The following is a 13,596-nucleotide window of genomic DNA, read 5'->3' as shown; positions in this document are numbered from 1 at the left end:
AACTACTCACATGGATGAGATTTCCATGCCTGTTCCTATAATTGAAGCAATGATCCCTTTATGAGTTGATTTTAGCCGTAAAAGAAATGATACACAATCACATTTCAGTTTTATGTCCTATTTTCCATCTATAATGGTGTGATTCGACACCTAAGGCATAAAGCTCCTTTAACTTTTAGGGTTGATATGCTATACAAATATAAGCAGATAATGCTGTTTTAGTAGATGAAATAAACTGTATGTCATTTTTATTAAACCAACAGTAAAATAACTAGATGGTATTATTACAATAGAAATAGATAAGACCAACAATTGTACAATTGAAACTTTTTAGCAAAATTTGTTTCTATTACGTATAGCCTCAAATTTAAATAAATGTATTGTTATGTTCACAATTGCTTCTTGTTAATTTAAAGAATTTTCCCCCATTGTTAAGGCTAAATGTAATTAAAATTTAAAAGTACAGGTCAAAGTAAAAGTTTGTTATCACACACTGATTTTTATGAGATTTTAACCCGAAAGATGCACAGTACACCTGTATGTGACTTATAATGGCTTCTTAGCAGGGAATGCAGAACCACTTACATTACATAAACATTTAAAGAGGAGAATGTTAATACACTGAAAGAGTTTAACACCAGTAGCAATCTATCAAATGAAGATGTTTCATGAAGTCCACTCTCTGGGAGAACATTCACCGTGTGATAAATCCCCGGCATCCTCCTTAGTCTGACGTTTACTTAATTTTAAAATGAAACTCATTAAATGGGATAAATAGGATTTTAAGAAAGCTGACATCTTCCTTCTCAGGTAAAGGCCAGAATTAAAATAATAATAAAAAATCCAAACAGATTGCTTTACAGGCAAATTTACATCCTGTCTTTTTAAAACACTGCATGCCCGAAAGCCTTCTGGGTTTGGAATGTAGCACTGCATCAAGTATTTCACAAAGCCCCTAAATATCACAAGAAGCCTAAAAAAAAAGACAGAAGAATTCCAGTTTAATGAAACTGTTTTAGCACAGTGCTGCAACTCAGCTCCTAGAACTGGAATTTCAGGTAAACAACGGAGGACAGGAAACAGAACTTTTATTTTAACATGTCCTTTTGTAATGCAGCTACAAGGTTTCTGACGAACTTAACAAAGAGATTGAGAGTGCAATTATTATCAATATGAGCAGTGTGCTTGGACTGAAGCTTGTAGGAAGAGCAGACGAATTCTCTGAAGATATGTGACTGGTCGAGATTCTGACTGTGTTGTCCTTCCCGATAGCATTCTGCAAGAGACAACACTTTCCTTGGTTACTGTAAAGAATTTTCATTATATTGTAATATGTTTAGATCCATTTAATAAAATTCATCTTGTTTGCCAGTTTCTCACCATTCAGTTTCATGTATTTCACCACCATGAGTTTAAGTAAATTGGAAACATGAAACAGGATGTCAAAAAAAGGAGGTATTAAAATCCAATTTGATTGTGACAATTAAAACATTTTTTAAGGGACATCATCATAGTAATCAGGCAAAATAAACAAGATTTAACCTTCTAAAATCTAGGAATATTTTAAAGAAATCTGTGTTCAATATAGGTATTCATATTTAAAAAGCAGATGCAGGAGTTGCTATGAAGGAAATAGCCAACAGCCGGGATTATTTGAGAACAAAGTATTGTGACATTCCAACAGGAAAGACTACACTTATGGCAAGCTTCGCAACAGTAGCAATATCCATTTAGTTTATTTTCCCATTTCCTACATTTTTGTGCACTCCGGGTTCTAATTATCAAAAAAGTACTAAAGCTACATACAAATAAAGTAGCATCATTTGCAGCTCTACATTACACGCAGTAAAATAACAGGACAGTATTATGGGCAGACTGGCAGGTCACGTGCAGGTACACAGAGGACACTGCACAAGGGCTACACCTACACAAGCAGCATCTGTCGACAGAAATGACTGTCAGAATGGATTTCCTGGCAAAACTTCTGTCGACAGATTGTGTCTAAACATAAAAGCAGATTGAAAGAGCAATCTGCCTGGCCCTCTCTTGACAGAACAGATGACCAGAAGCTCCACAAACAGGGCTGCCCACTGAACCGGAAGCCCTGTCTGCAAACAAAAGGGCCCCAGAGCATCTACATGGCTGGTTTTTCTACAGGAAACTGCCAAGAAAGGCATTATACCTGAATGCAGAGAGGTATAATGCTGTCAGCGGATGCGCTGAGTTTTGTTGACAGACTGTCAACAAAGCACATTTTGCATGTAGACACTGCAGGTTTTTCTGACAAAGGCCCAGTTTTGCCAGAAAAACCGTGTCATGTAGACATAGCCAAGGAGTATTCTTTAACCCCCAGGTCCACAGAAAAGTTACAGACTTAATCACATGGAAACTAAACTAATCTTCTACCCTTAGGGATGGTCCCTAATCATCAGGTTTGAAACAGGCTAGTGGAACAGCACAGGGAAAGATTCCAAGTCTCCAGGGGCTGTCACTCTAGGGCCTAATGTGTTATATAACTGTCATTTCACTTATCCTAAATCAGTATTCTGTCAGCCATAAAATGAAATCTGCTTTATTTCTGGGACTTGGTAAATGCCATATGATTACATGTTCCTGCAGATTATTAGCTAATTACGCTTCCTAGGTGCAACACTAATTACTATTTGACCTGCAAAATCAGTTCTTGGGAAGCCAAGTGGAAAGAGGTCTCACAGGGAATCCCAACAACTATGTGGGAATTAAAATGTAATTATCTCACCACTGAATGGCTCTGGGGTAGCAGTCACTTAGAGCCCCATCCTGAGCTCCTGACTCAGACAAAACTCCCTTTATTATGACAAGTTGGTACACAACCATAACAAGATTGATGGGAATTTGTCTTATGAAAAGAGTTCAGGCTTGGATTCTGGTTTATTATATTTCAGACTGATATTTGTGTTATGAAAAATAAATTACTATTGTAATATGGTCCGCATTCTTACCTCATTAAGACAGAGTTCTGTGTCTACTGAATCATTGGATTTCCGCTTCTGTGCCTACAGACAAATGCAAAAGTTACATAGTATATATGTATACTTATACACATAATATGGATATTTCTGTTTGAATAAACTCTTCTTGATTGTTCTGTTTCATAGTAACATGGCTTTACAATAAACGAAGAGCAAATAGTAAAATAATGGTCTTGAAGTAAGAATATAATCTCAGTGCTTGCCTACATAAAGCCTTAGCTGATGACAAACCGAGGTGCGACTCTACAGCACACGAGGTAGCCACTATATTCCAAATGCTTTAATATGCAGCAGCCAGGTCCACACACCCAATGTGTATGTGGCAAATTACTGCACAGCAGGTTTACAGTGCACTGAGTCTCCATGTGGACAAGTCCCTAGATAACATCTGTAGCTTTAATCCATACTGTGAATTTAAAATACAAATTTTGAAGCAGCCAGTAAAAATAAATGCATTAAGCACTTGGCTGCAACCACGATGAGTATCATAGATTTGCCTACATGTTAATCGAGTCAGTAATCAAGGGTCTATATAAAAGTCACATATGGACCTGATAGTTAATATTGACTAAAAAGCATGATTTCCCTAACACTTGTGCCCTCTAACAAGAAAATACAGATGTTTACCAGTGTATTCTTAATATTTTGGGGAAAAACACACTGTTTTAAGTGTTCTTCTTCTAATAATATTTAGACTGTTCCCCAGATGTTAAGATGACCAAAAAGTGTTTTAAATAAAAATAGGAATTTCAGTATCATGCCACAAGGTCTATTCTGAAAGTTACCAGACTATGCAAAGAGAACATTTATTTACTTTAACAATCAATCAAATCAATCAGAGAAGCAGAGGGACTGGATGCTAGGTGCCCCAACTTACAGATGAGTGCTCTTACCACCAAATTACATAGTCATTCTCTCTCATCGTCTCACCTTCTCCTTTCTCAGTTACTTCTCCACATTATTTTCGACAGGGGAAGAACTTCAACAGGATAATCTGAGGGAGGTCCTCATGATATTATCCCCTAGGTTAGAGCTCACCTGGAAGTGGCAAATCTCTATTCTAATCCCTTCTCTTCTGGCACTATAGGGACTGGAATCAGAGATCTCCAACCTCTCAAATGTGTATTCTAACCACTGGATAAAACGTATGCGGACTCTGCTCTTCCATCTCAGTTTCGGTTAGTTTGTCCATAGGTGCCCAATTCATTAAGTGAGTTCTGAGTATGGTTACAAAGTTTGGCAGAAGATCCCCTGCCCTTGCAGGGCTCTGGGGCTTAAGTGTGGGGCCGCAGTGAACATGTGCATAAGGTACCAACTGAACTTTTATCGCAGAAATTTAAGTGCTGAACATCTTGGCACGTATAGGGTTCAGCAGCAGAAGCTGATGTTTTTATGAATCCCAGTAGGGCCTGATTTTGGGATTTATGCATCAAAAGTGGCAGTCGAGCAGCTAAATCCTTTTGAGGGTTTAGTCCCAACATGAAAAAAGAAATCTCTGGTAGTGAGTATTGAGTGCTGTTTGGCAGATTTAAAATCACTTTTTTATGGTGACAGCGATGCTGATTGCACTCCTCATTGGCTTGTCACGAGGGGAAACAGGACAAGCAAGAAAATCAAAGTGGAGCCCAATCCTGAATACCGTTTTTTACCATATACTTCCATTGAATCAAAAGGGAAAATGGAAATCCAAACAGCATGGAATGGAATCTTTCATTCTTATATGATAAACTGTGGAATGTCTTCTTTGATATCTCCTACGTCCTTGCTATGTTGTAGATATCAAAGTCCATACTGGTTGCTGTCTAGCGCCCATGTCTTGTAGTTACGCCTGGCTTGGGTCACAGAATACTGCACCATTTACAACACTGGTATTTCTAGTTAACTTCTGTTCTATACCAGGGATTAAATTTTAGCTTCTCTCAATATTTAATGTAGCTCTCAAAATGAAAAGAGAACAAGGTCATATTTCCTCCTCTCCTACAATCACCTTAAAAAGTAACATAACCAGTGAAGCCCAGTAAGTATATTTACATTTTAGAAAGCAGCTGTTTTAAATGAATATTAACAATTATCAGTGAGAAACCAAAATCAAAAGCTTTTCAATAGTTCTGAGATTCATTCACTAGCTTTAATTTTGGAAGAGCTAGCTACAGATTTAATGGGAAGCATTTTAAGTTGCTTTATCAATAACAGAAGTTAATTGTTTGGCTATTAAAACATAATAAAGTGGCCATTTTTCCAAACAACTGAATAGTAACAGAGAGATAGCTGTGTTAGTCTATATACTATCAAAACAAAAAAGCAGTCCAGTAGCACTTTAAAGACTAACAAAAATTTTTATTAGGTGGCTTGTAAGTCTTTAAAGTGCTACTGGACTGCTTTTTTGTTTCCATCAAACTGTAAGGGACAATGTCAATAATTAAAGAATAAAACAACACAACTCCCTCTTTATTTGGATGCAGAGGGGTTTGGAAGAGAGTTTTGCAGGAAAATAATTACCTTCTAAGCTGAGACACTATTTGCCAAGTTTCAAATTGGAAGAGCAGAATTTTACTGAAGAGTTATAAACTGAAAAAAATGGGTTATAATGGAAATGCTGGCATAGGCTGAACTACCATAATACAATAGTTCATCACTAAATCATAAGTAACTTTGAGGGGGACAGGGCAAGAACGTGTGGGTAGAGGAGTGCACTATGGGAAGCTTATATGTGTAACTACTTCCTAAGGTAAAAATCCTTCCTGACCCAGTCCTAGGCATAACGGAGAAAGAACACAGCAACACTGATGAGGCACTGTGCTTCCTAGTGCAGGGGTGCGGCACTTGGAGAGCCAGGTCAGGGCTCAGACAGCACTGACAATCTTGGTGCGCGCGCGCGCACACACACACACACACACACACACACACAAAAATGAGAAACTATGTGGAGCCCCACTGTCCATCTATCTGTAAAATATTCCAAAATCTTATCCACGGTACAGAGATTTGACCTCTTGCGTGCTGTGGAGCGCAGTTCTGACAGGGACAGCTCAGCTCCTCAAGGTGCAGGAGGGTCTATCTTATGCAAGCTAGGAGCTGGCAGATGGAGGCTGCAGTGGGCAGCAGCCAGGCCAGGGCTGGCAATGCGGGGGCGGGAGGAGCTGGCTGGCTGAAGCCAGAATTGAGGTGGCAACAGCCTGAAGGACCAGTGGAAGAGGACCTCCCTGGTCCAGTAAATTCCCTCCTCTGAAACCAGCCAGGTCCGGCGGGTGCCAGACCAGGGAGGTTTAACTTGTGTGAACATTTCAGAGTTATTAATAACCTCTGTTCCGAACATGCTCACAACCCTGAGACTCTCCAGTATACTTAAAAATTAGATTTCTTTTCAGGCTGCCACAAGAATGAGTCTAAGATTTTTCTCACTGACAAAAATCAGAAGAGGACTGGGGTCATTTAAAAAAGCCCACATGCAATGGAAAAGACATTTAAAAAAAACTCCAAAGAAAAGCGGTCTAGGACCTGTGTGACTGGCTAAAATAAGATCTGCTACCAATTCATACGCTCAGCTATAATATATTGTGTAATGTAGAATGAAAAGTTACAGGCTATAGACTAACCTAACCCTCCCCACCCCCCAGATTACTGTACACTTTTTTCTTTTGTTACTTTAACAGCTCGCAGTAACTTTGTCTAAGTACAGTTCATAAAGACTGTCCTCAAGGAATGATTAGGAAAGTGCAGTTGGCTGACTGATAGCTTTGTAAGATATTCCTTTTTGGTAGGATTCAGAAATGCTGGCCACTCCCAAGAAGCTGCCTCAACTATTCTGTGCTGTGGTAAGATACCCTTTTATACATTGTAAAACATTTCCCTTAATTTTGCCAAAAAACCTAGTTCCTATTGTAGAAAAGCAGAGATTCATGTTTAAGAATCTGAACAGTCATGAACTCTCCCCAGTGAAATTTTCATTACATTGAACATCCATCACAAACTTTAGTTTATCCTGGACAGTTTCAGAGGTTCAAACCACAGACTCCCTTTCTGCCCCCATCCCCACATAGAGAATTGTGCCCAAACCAATGTTCTGAGACATCAGGTTGGTATGGAAACCTTCTCAGCCCATTTAGGAAAAGAACTAGGGCTTCAGGCCCAGCAGAGAGCAGACAGATGCTCTTGCAGGAAGAGGAGGAGGAGAACCAGAGCGCAGAGTAGCTACCTGTTTCCCTGGAAGGTATGGGGCACTGTTATACAGCCTATGTCCACATTACAGCTGGCAGCATGCCTCCCAGTTTGGCAAACAGAATTGCACTCACTTGAGCTAGTGCACTAAAAACAACAGTGGAATGCTGCAGCTTGGGATCCCAAGCCCATCCAACCCCACAGGCAGCCATGTATTTTACACAGTGATTTGATTTGATATACAAAGACAAGTTCAGATGTGCTATTCAAATTACACTAGTGGTCCAATAACTAGTGGTTAAAATAACTATCCTAGTGTCTAAATAGCATTTGGCTTATTGCGAAATTAGTAAACCTCCTTCCATAAGAAATAGCACCTATTTTGACACAGCTGTTTCAAAACAGGTGCTGTTAAGACAGGGAACAGAGCCTATTTAGAAGTAAACCATAGTGCGTCCAATGGCTCTATTTGAAATTGGCTCTATTGTGTGTAGATGCTGTATTTCAAAATAGCTATTCCATGTGTAGCAGTGTTATTTCAAAATAAGCTATTCTGTAATAGTTATTACAGAATAGCTTATTTCATAATAAGGCTGCTGTGTAGACACACTCAGACAGGGACATATCTTTCATGCTCGTTTTCAGGTCAGTGAAAGGGGTGTGGCTTTGCCATCCTTTCAAATTCTTGGCTAACTGTAACCAAATAATGAGTTTTTAAAAACAAAGAAGAAATCTCCCCAGACATCCTCTGGTTGGCCCAACTCCTGAAATATTCATAACAAATGACATTATATGTTGTTATTGTTTTTTTTTAGTGTTGATTAGAGATTTACTGTGCAACTGGCCTGTTTTCCAAACAGCAGGACACAAACAATAAGTGAAGTGCACAGAGTTTAAGAATGAAATCAGTTTAACTCTTCTGCACTCACTAAGTGCTCACTGCATTTATTACACTTGTCAACAGTATTTTCTTATTAGTGCAGCGGTACAACAATATAAGTTACTTTCAATGTGGAAAACAAGCAAAGTGCATGTCAGAGGCAGCATCTAATAAATAAGGATGTAATTCAGCATAAGATAATTCTGAATTCTGTGTTGCACAGCCTGGTGTAATCCCACCTTAACATTGCAGTTTCTTGCCATGAAGAAGCCAAACAATTTTTTTTTTCCGCCCTGGAATCAGCCTCAAAGATGTTACCTTGGAATATAAAATTATCTGTGGTCATCTTTCCTAACAGTACCATTTTGTATATTAAGTACATTTTAATGTTTGATATTGTGAAAACATTTCTGATATCAGTTTTCAGTGCTAGGAACAAAATATCTGCTAAGTATCCATCCACAAGTTTCAGCTGGGAGACACTAAACAAGGCAAACCAATTACCTACTTTTGTAAAAACACATTGGAGATACACATCTCCTAGAGCTGGAAGGGACCTTGGGAGGTCATCTCGTCCAGACTCCTGCCCTCTTGGAAAGACCAAGCACCATCCCTAGGATCTATTTGCCCCAATCCCTAAATGGCCTCCTTGAGCACTGAACACACAACTCCAGGTTTAGCAGGCCAATGCTCAAACCACTGAGATATCCCTCCCCTCACCCCTTAAATAGGCCATGGTTTGTGCCAAAGACCCCCTATTCAATTCTTAAAGTCTGGAGTAGGCCTATAATACAGAAATCCAGCTGGTATGAGTGGAAAGATACTTCGCTGGGCCCCTTCTCCCTTATCTCTCTCACAAGACCCAGAGAAGGACATCCCAGCTCAGGCAGGAAGGGCCTTGAAGTCTGAAAGGAGAAATAGCTGTCTCAGCAACTACATTCCAAGGAGAGGCCCTTCATGTGGAAACCACTGTGCTGTATGCTGTTAATATGTGCTTTAAATCTTCTAGATAAACCTCCCCCTGCACCCCCCCACCCAGATGCACCAGTATGGAGACATCGCTACATTCTCTATCCTATCTTGACACAAACTGGTCATTGTATACCTGTTTTGGTTAACTTGTGGAGGAAACCACCTGTACTAGAGATTAGCTATGGGTGGGGATACTCTGTAACCTTTTTAGATTATTGGTTTATTGTGTTCATTTCATCTTGCTGCTAGAACCTATCCAGGCATGGGTGACACCCATGTCGTAGTTTCCTCCCGCCCATCAAAAATCTAGACAATCAATTGTAAGCTATTGTCTAGCAGTGCTTCACTGAGTCCTGATGGGCAAAGTGGCACTCCACAGCGCTGTGTGTAATAAACCCTCCTGCTTGCTTTGTACACAGTGTCCAGACTCTGTTCCAACAACATTATCTGGAAACATGCACACATGGAATCAGTTTAATCTATTAACTGCAGTTTATTAAAATGAACAGTATCTCAAACTATTTTCGGCCAGTTAACTAAAGTCCTTGTGGTTGTTTCCTAATTCTGAGCACCAAATCACATGCACTTTCCAAAAGTCCTCAGTTTGCCTCCAGGGAAGGTCCAGACTGCAGTCTGCCCTAGTATAATCTGTATCACCAAGCAAGGGAGTCACAGTCATAGTCATCCTTCTTCTTGACCACTGGCTGAAGTGTGGACAGAAGGGTTTGTCTTTTGCACCATCAGAAGTTGTCCCAGTAAAAGAAACATGACCTGACTCATCTTGTCTCTTTAAACTCACTGATATCCTAGCACAGATACAAGACTTCAAGCTCCCTCTTTTCTGACAGTTCTGCCAATACCATGGTGAAAATCCCGAGAGTATCTTCAAAGTTGTGTGATTTCTATGTACTTGGAATGAATATTTGGGGCTTCTTGTTTGTATTCTGGGGCTTGTGAACCTATAGAATTCACATTTTCATAATTTTCTCCAAACCATGAGGACTAGACACCTATTTTAAAATAAATAAGCAAGTGTGCATATGCTACACTAATCATTTGACTCCAGGAGCTGGAGATTAAGAAAAAAATCAACATGGGTGAAATACTAGTCACATGGGCTTTAATGGTAAAGCTCCCAGTAACTTCAAGAGGGCAGGATTTCACCTCAAATACCGGACTTGTAATACCATTACAAGAATTGCTATTGTTGCTCCAGTTAATCAGATATTAGGGTGAGCTCCAGTGTGAAGATCTCCTGAATGAGACAGCAGAAGTCTCTCTGCAACCCTGTCCCAGGCCAGTCATAATTTGGTCCTTAATCCACATGGAACTATTCTGAAGCCATCTGTAGTTGGAAAGTAGTTTCAGTTTTGAAATAAATTTGAAGATGTGACTCAATCATGGATGAACACAGAAAACATACCCAGGTTTTCACTGTGTTTTGTTGTTGCTTCAAGGCTTTGGTATCCATTTATACCTGTAAGTCTTTACTCAACTTCCCAGACTTGGTGCTTGCATTGGGCACACCCTGAAATATCCATTGTATCAGTCTGACAAAAATAGTGGAAGAAATATAAGGAACAGAAGAATGAATACTAAAGAGGGTACAGTTTCACAGAATGGCGTGCGCACCTCTGTGTACGTGAACTGTCACATGAATGCTTTGGAAAATTGGACTCATTTACCAACATGCACTAGTCATCTTATGTGTATGTGTGTTCCAATGCCAATGGGCAGCTGAAACTTGATTTACCTCTATAAACCTCTTATCTGTGTATGAAGTGTTCATGAAGCTCAGAAAAAGGCAGACTATTTGCACAGGTCCCTTTTCTCTCCACATAGGGCATCCTGTTGTTTGCATTTGACAGAAAAGGGGAATTTGTGTGCTGAAGTTTCAGGAGTAAGGTAACTAAGAGCTGTGTATACATGTGACCAAACCAGTTGTAGAGATATCTGGCTCAAGATTCGATGGTAAAGGAAATCTACACTGATCACATTTAAACACTTAGTTTTGAGTGAGCACAGTGCGGTGTGCAATAGACAGGCTAATCTACCAAAAATGATGTACCTTGGCTCTTCTGATTACCTAACCGTATATGGTGGTATATTTTCTTGCTATTGGTTTACTTTCCTTTTCACTCACTCATTTATTTAAGTCAAATGACTTCATATTGCCTAAAATCGCTGCTTCCTATTTTAGAGGCTATTATGCAATGCTCCTAATATTGCCTTTTTATGGATATTTTTCAAGCAAACATTTTTTGTGTTAAGGAAGACAGACAAGAAAGCAGAATACTAAAAAAATCTACACAGAATAATCTTCACTAGCCTAACAACCTAACATCTTAGTTTTCTTGGGATTTTTCACTGAATACCAGGTGATCCAAAATTTAGTATTTTGGGATTTTATTATTAAAATCCATCATCCCAGGGATTCTCTACTACCATCAACCCAGTGACTTATATACCATCAACCCAGTGACTCAACTGGTACATAAGTTATATGTAGTGTCTAGATATGATGCACTACAATTCAGCTATAGAATACAAAAGTGAATATAAAGCTATTAAAGTCTTGTTTAAAAGCTACAGTCATATGTTAACTGTAAATAATGAAAGCTCATGGATAAAATTCCAAACCCATTAACTTTACTAGAGCCAGGATTTCACACCACATATCTAAGCACTAGAGTGATACTCCAGCTTTCAATATACTCATGAAGTACCCACAGAGAATGTAAGGGAGTGTATATGCAGCTAAGAAGAGAAGCGGTAAGTTGAGTAAAGGCTTACAGGTATGTCGCAACTTATTTTGTACAATGGGGTGGATGTCTAGGGCAGCTACTCCAGAGGGAAACAGCCAGAGGACAGATAAATGACCTAGTAAAGGACTTAAAGAAGATACTGGTTAAAGGAAAAGAATGGTGAAGAGAGTTTGGGGACACCTCTGATTGGTACAGCAAGGATCCAACCCTTCCTCCCACAGTTCATAGCCACCTTAGCCCTCCTATGAAGATGGTGGCTGGTAACATCGAAGTCCACATGGCTGGCTATGGACGTTGGTGAAAACTGAGGGGGTTGGTAGAGACCCAGGTAATGATTTGAATAAACATGAAGTTGCCTGCATTGTACATTTTATCTGCCAGGTTGTTCCAGACTTCTATATCATAGGGTTGCAGTCTGATTAAAGTCCACATCAAGTGTCTCTTGTCCTTTTCATGGTATACCCATACAAACACTCTTTATATATATCTATATAGGAGGGTATTTTAAAATAATAAAATAAAGCTTGTACAGGTAAAATTTTGAAAGAATAACATTTTTTTATGATAATGAGATGACAACAGACTTAAAAAAAGAAATCAGACTGAAGCAAAAATCCAAAAACAGAAAATTTCAGCCCAAAACTGAGGTTTTGGCAGTTATAAGCCATGGAAAAAAGGAAGTGGGAGGTGGTAGGCCACCCCTTCTGCCTGAAACATCTTACTTTTATTTTCATTAGAAGAACTCTACTTTCAGTTAATCTTTCCCCATTATTTTCCAGTGAGGCATTCAGATTATCGTTGGTATTCTGGGTTATTAAATTTCTAAGTCACTTCAATACCATGCTAATATTCCTTGTTAACATTTTATTTCCTATCACATAATTATGTTCCAAAGGACGTAAGTGAGGACAAAAAAGTTAAAATCAGTCCAATATGTCTTATCTGTCCTCTGTTAGCTAAATCCACCTTTAAGCTGCCCTGTCAGCTTCATAACAAATTATAAAAGGCATGTCTGAAGTATGAAGCTTATAATTTGATACTAAGTTCAGGCAGTGATGTGGCTTTAGATGTATATGTAGACAGCATCTAAACCATGGAGTAAATAAGACTGGTCATTTGACATGAATAGGAGCAGGACTAAACCCATAGTCAGGGCAACACTTTTGTTCACTTTTGTGGACCAGGATTTCAACACCCCACCACCACCATGACTTTGTATCCATTATTACACAGGAACAAACCACAACACTGAAGTCAATGCAACAATCTGAGAAAAGTAGAAATATTTGTGAGTAGGAATTTGCATGATCATACCCTGAGTTTTTATTTCCCATATTCTTTATGAGTTGGATCTTGCATTCTGCAAGTCAGTTGTTTGTATACTGACCTAGATGGGAGCAGGATAAATACCTATATTACCTTTTAACATCTCCTTATATCTGCTATCACAAATTAGTCAAATTTGCTGGCAGGAAGAAAGCACTATATAACAGTTAACTTTTTGCCACAACTAAAATACTCCTACACACACACAAAATGAGTGAGTATTTTAAATTCTTGGCAACTATGCACCACATTTGGAAAATTCTGAGTCCATAATAATCAGATTATGCAAATTAATTACAATATTATGCAAAATTTTGTTCACATGAAATAATTTTGTTTCATAGCTTAAATCATCCACAGAAATGATGGAACGTTCATATTGGAGCAGAATAATGTAATACAGACAAAATGCAACTATAATAAACAGACAAATCTTCATATTTTTTGCAGAGGTTCCACGTATAAAAATGGTACTACCTCTCAG

The 13,596-nt window shown here is 38.9% G+C and overlaps 1 protein-coding gene across 1 annotated transcript in view; it reads right to left on the bottom strand.

Moving 5' to 3' along the window:
• Positions 1–225: 225 nt before the first annotated feature.
• Positions 226–13,596, bottom strand: part of GFRA1 (GDNF family receptor alpha 1) — a 251,763-nt gene continuing 238,392 nt past the window's right edge. The window contains exons 8-9 of the mRNA XM_074999809.1: positions 2,982–3,035; positions 226–1,276 (exon numbers count right to left, since the gene is read on the bottom strand). Coding sequence (XP_074855910.1) covers positions 1,118–1,276; positions 2,982–3,035 — 213 coding nt within the window. The 3' untranslated portion in view covers positions 226–1,117. The remainder of the gene's footprint in view (positions 1,277–2,981; positions 3,036–13,596) is intronic.

The sequence above is a fragment of the Carettochelys insculpta genome, chromosome 7, assembly GCF_033958435.1.
Source record: "Carettochelys insculpta isolate YL-2023 chromosome 7, ASM3395843v1, whole genome shotgun sequence".
Lineage (NCBI taxonomy): Eukaryota > Metazoa > Chordata > Testudines > Carettochelyidae > Carettochelys > Carettochelys insculpta.
The sequence above is the reverse complement of the archived record's forward strand: the minus strand, read 5'-3'. Positions and strand labels throughout refer to the sequence as shown.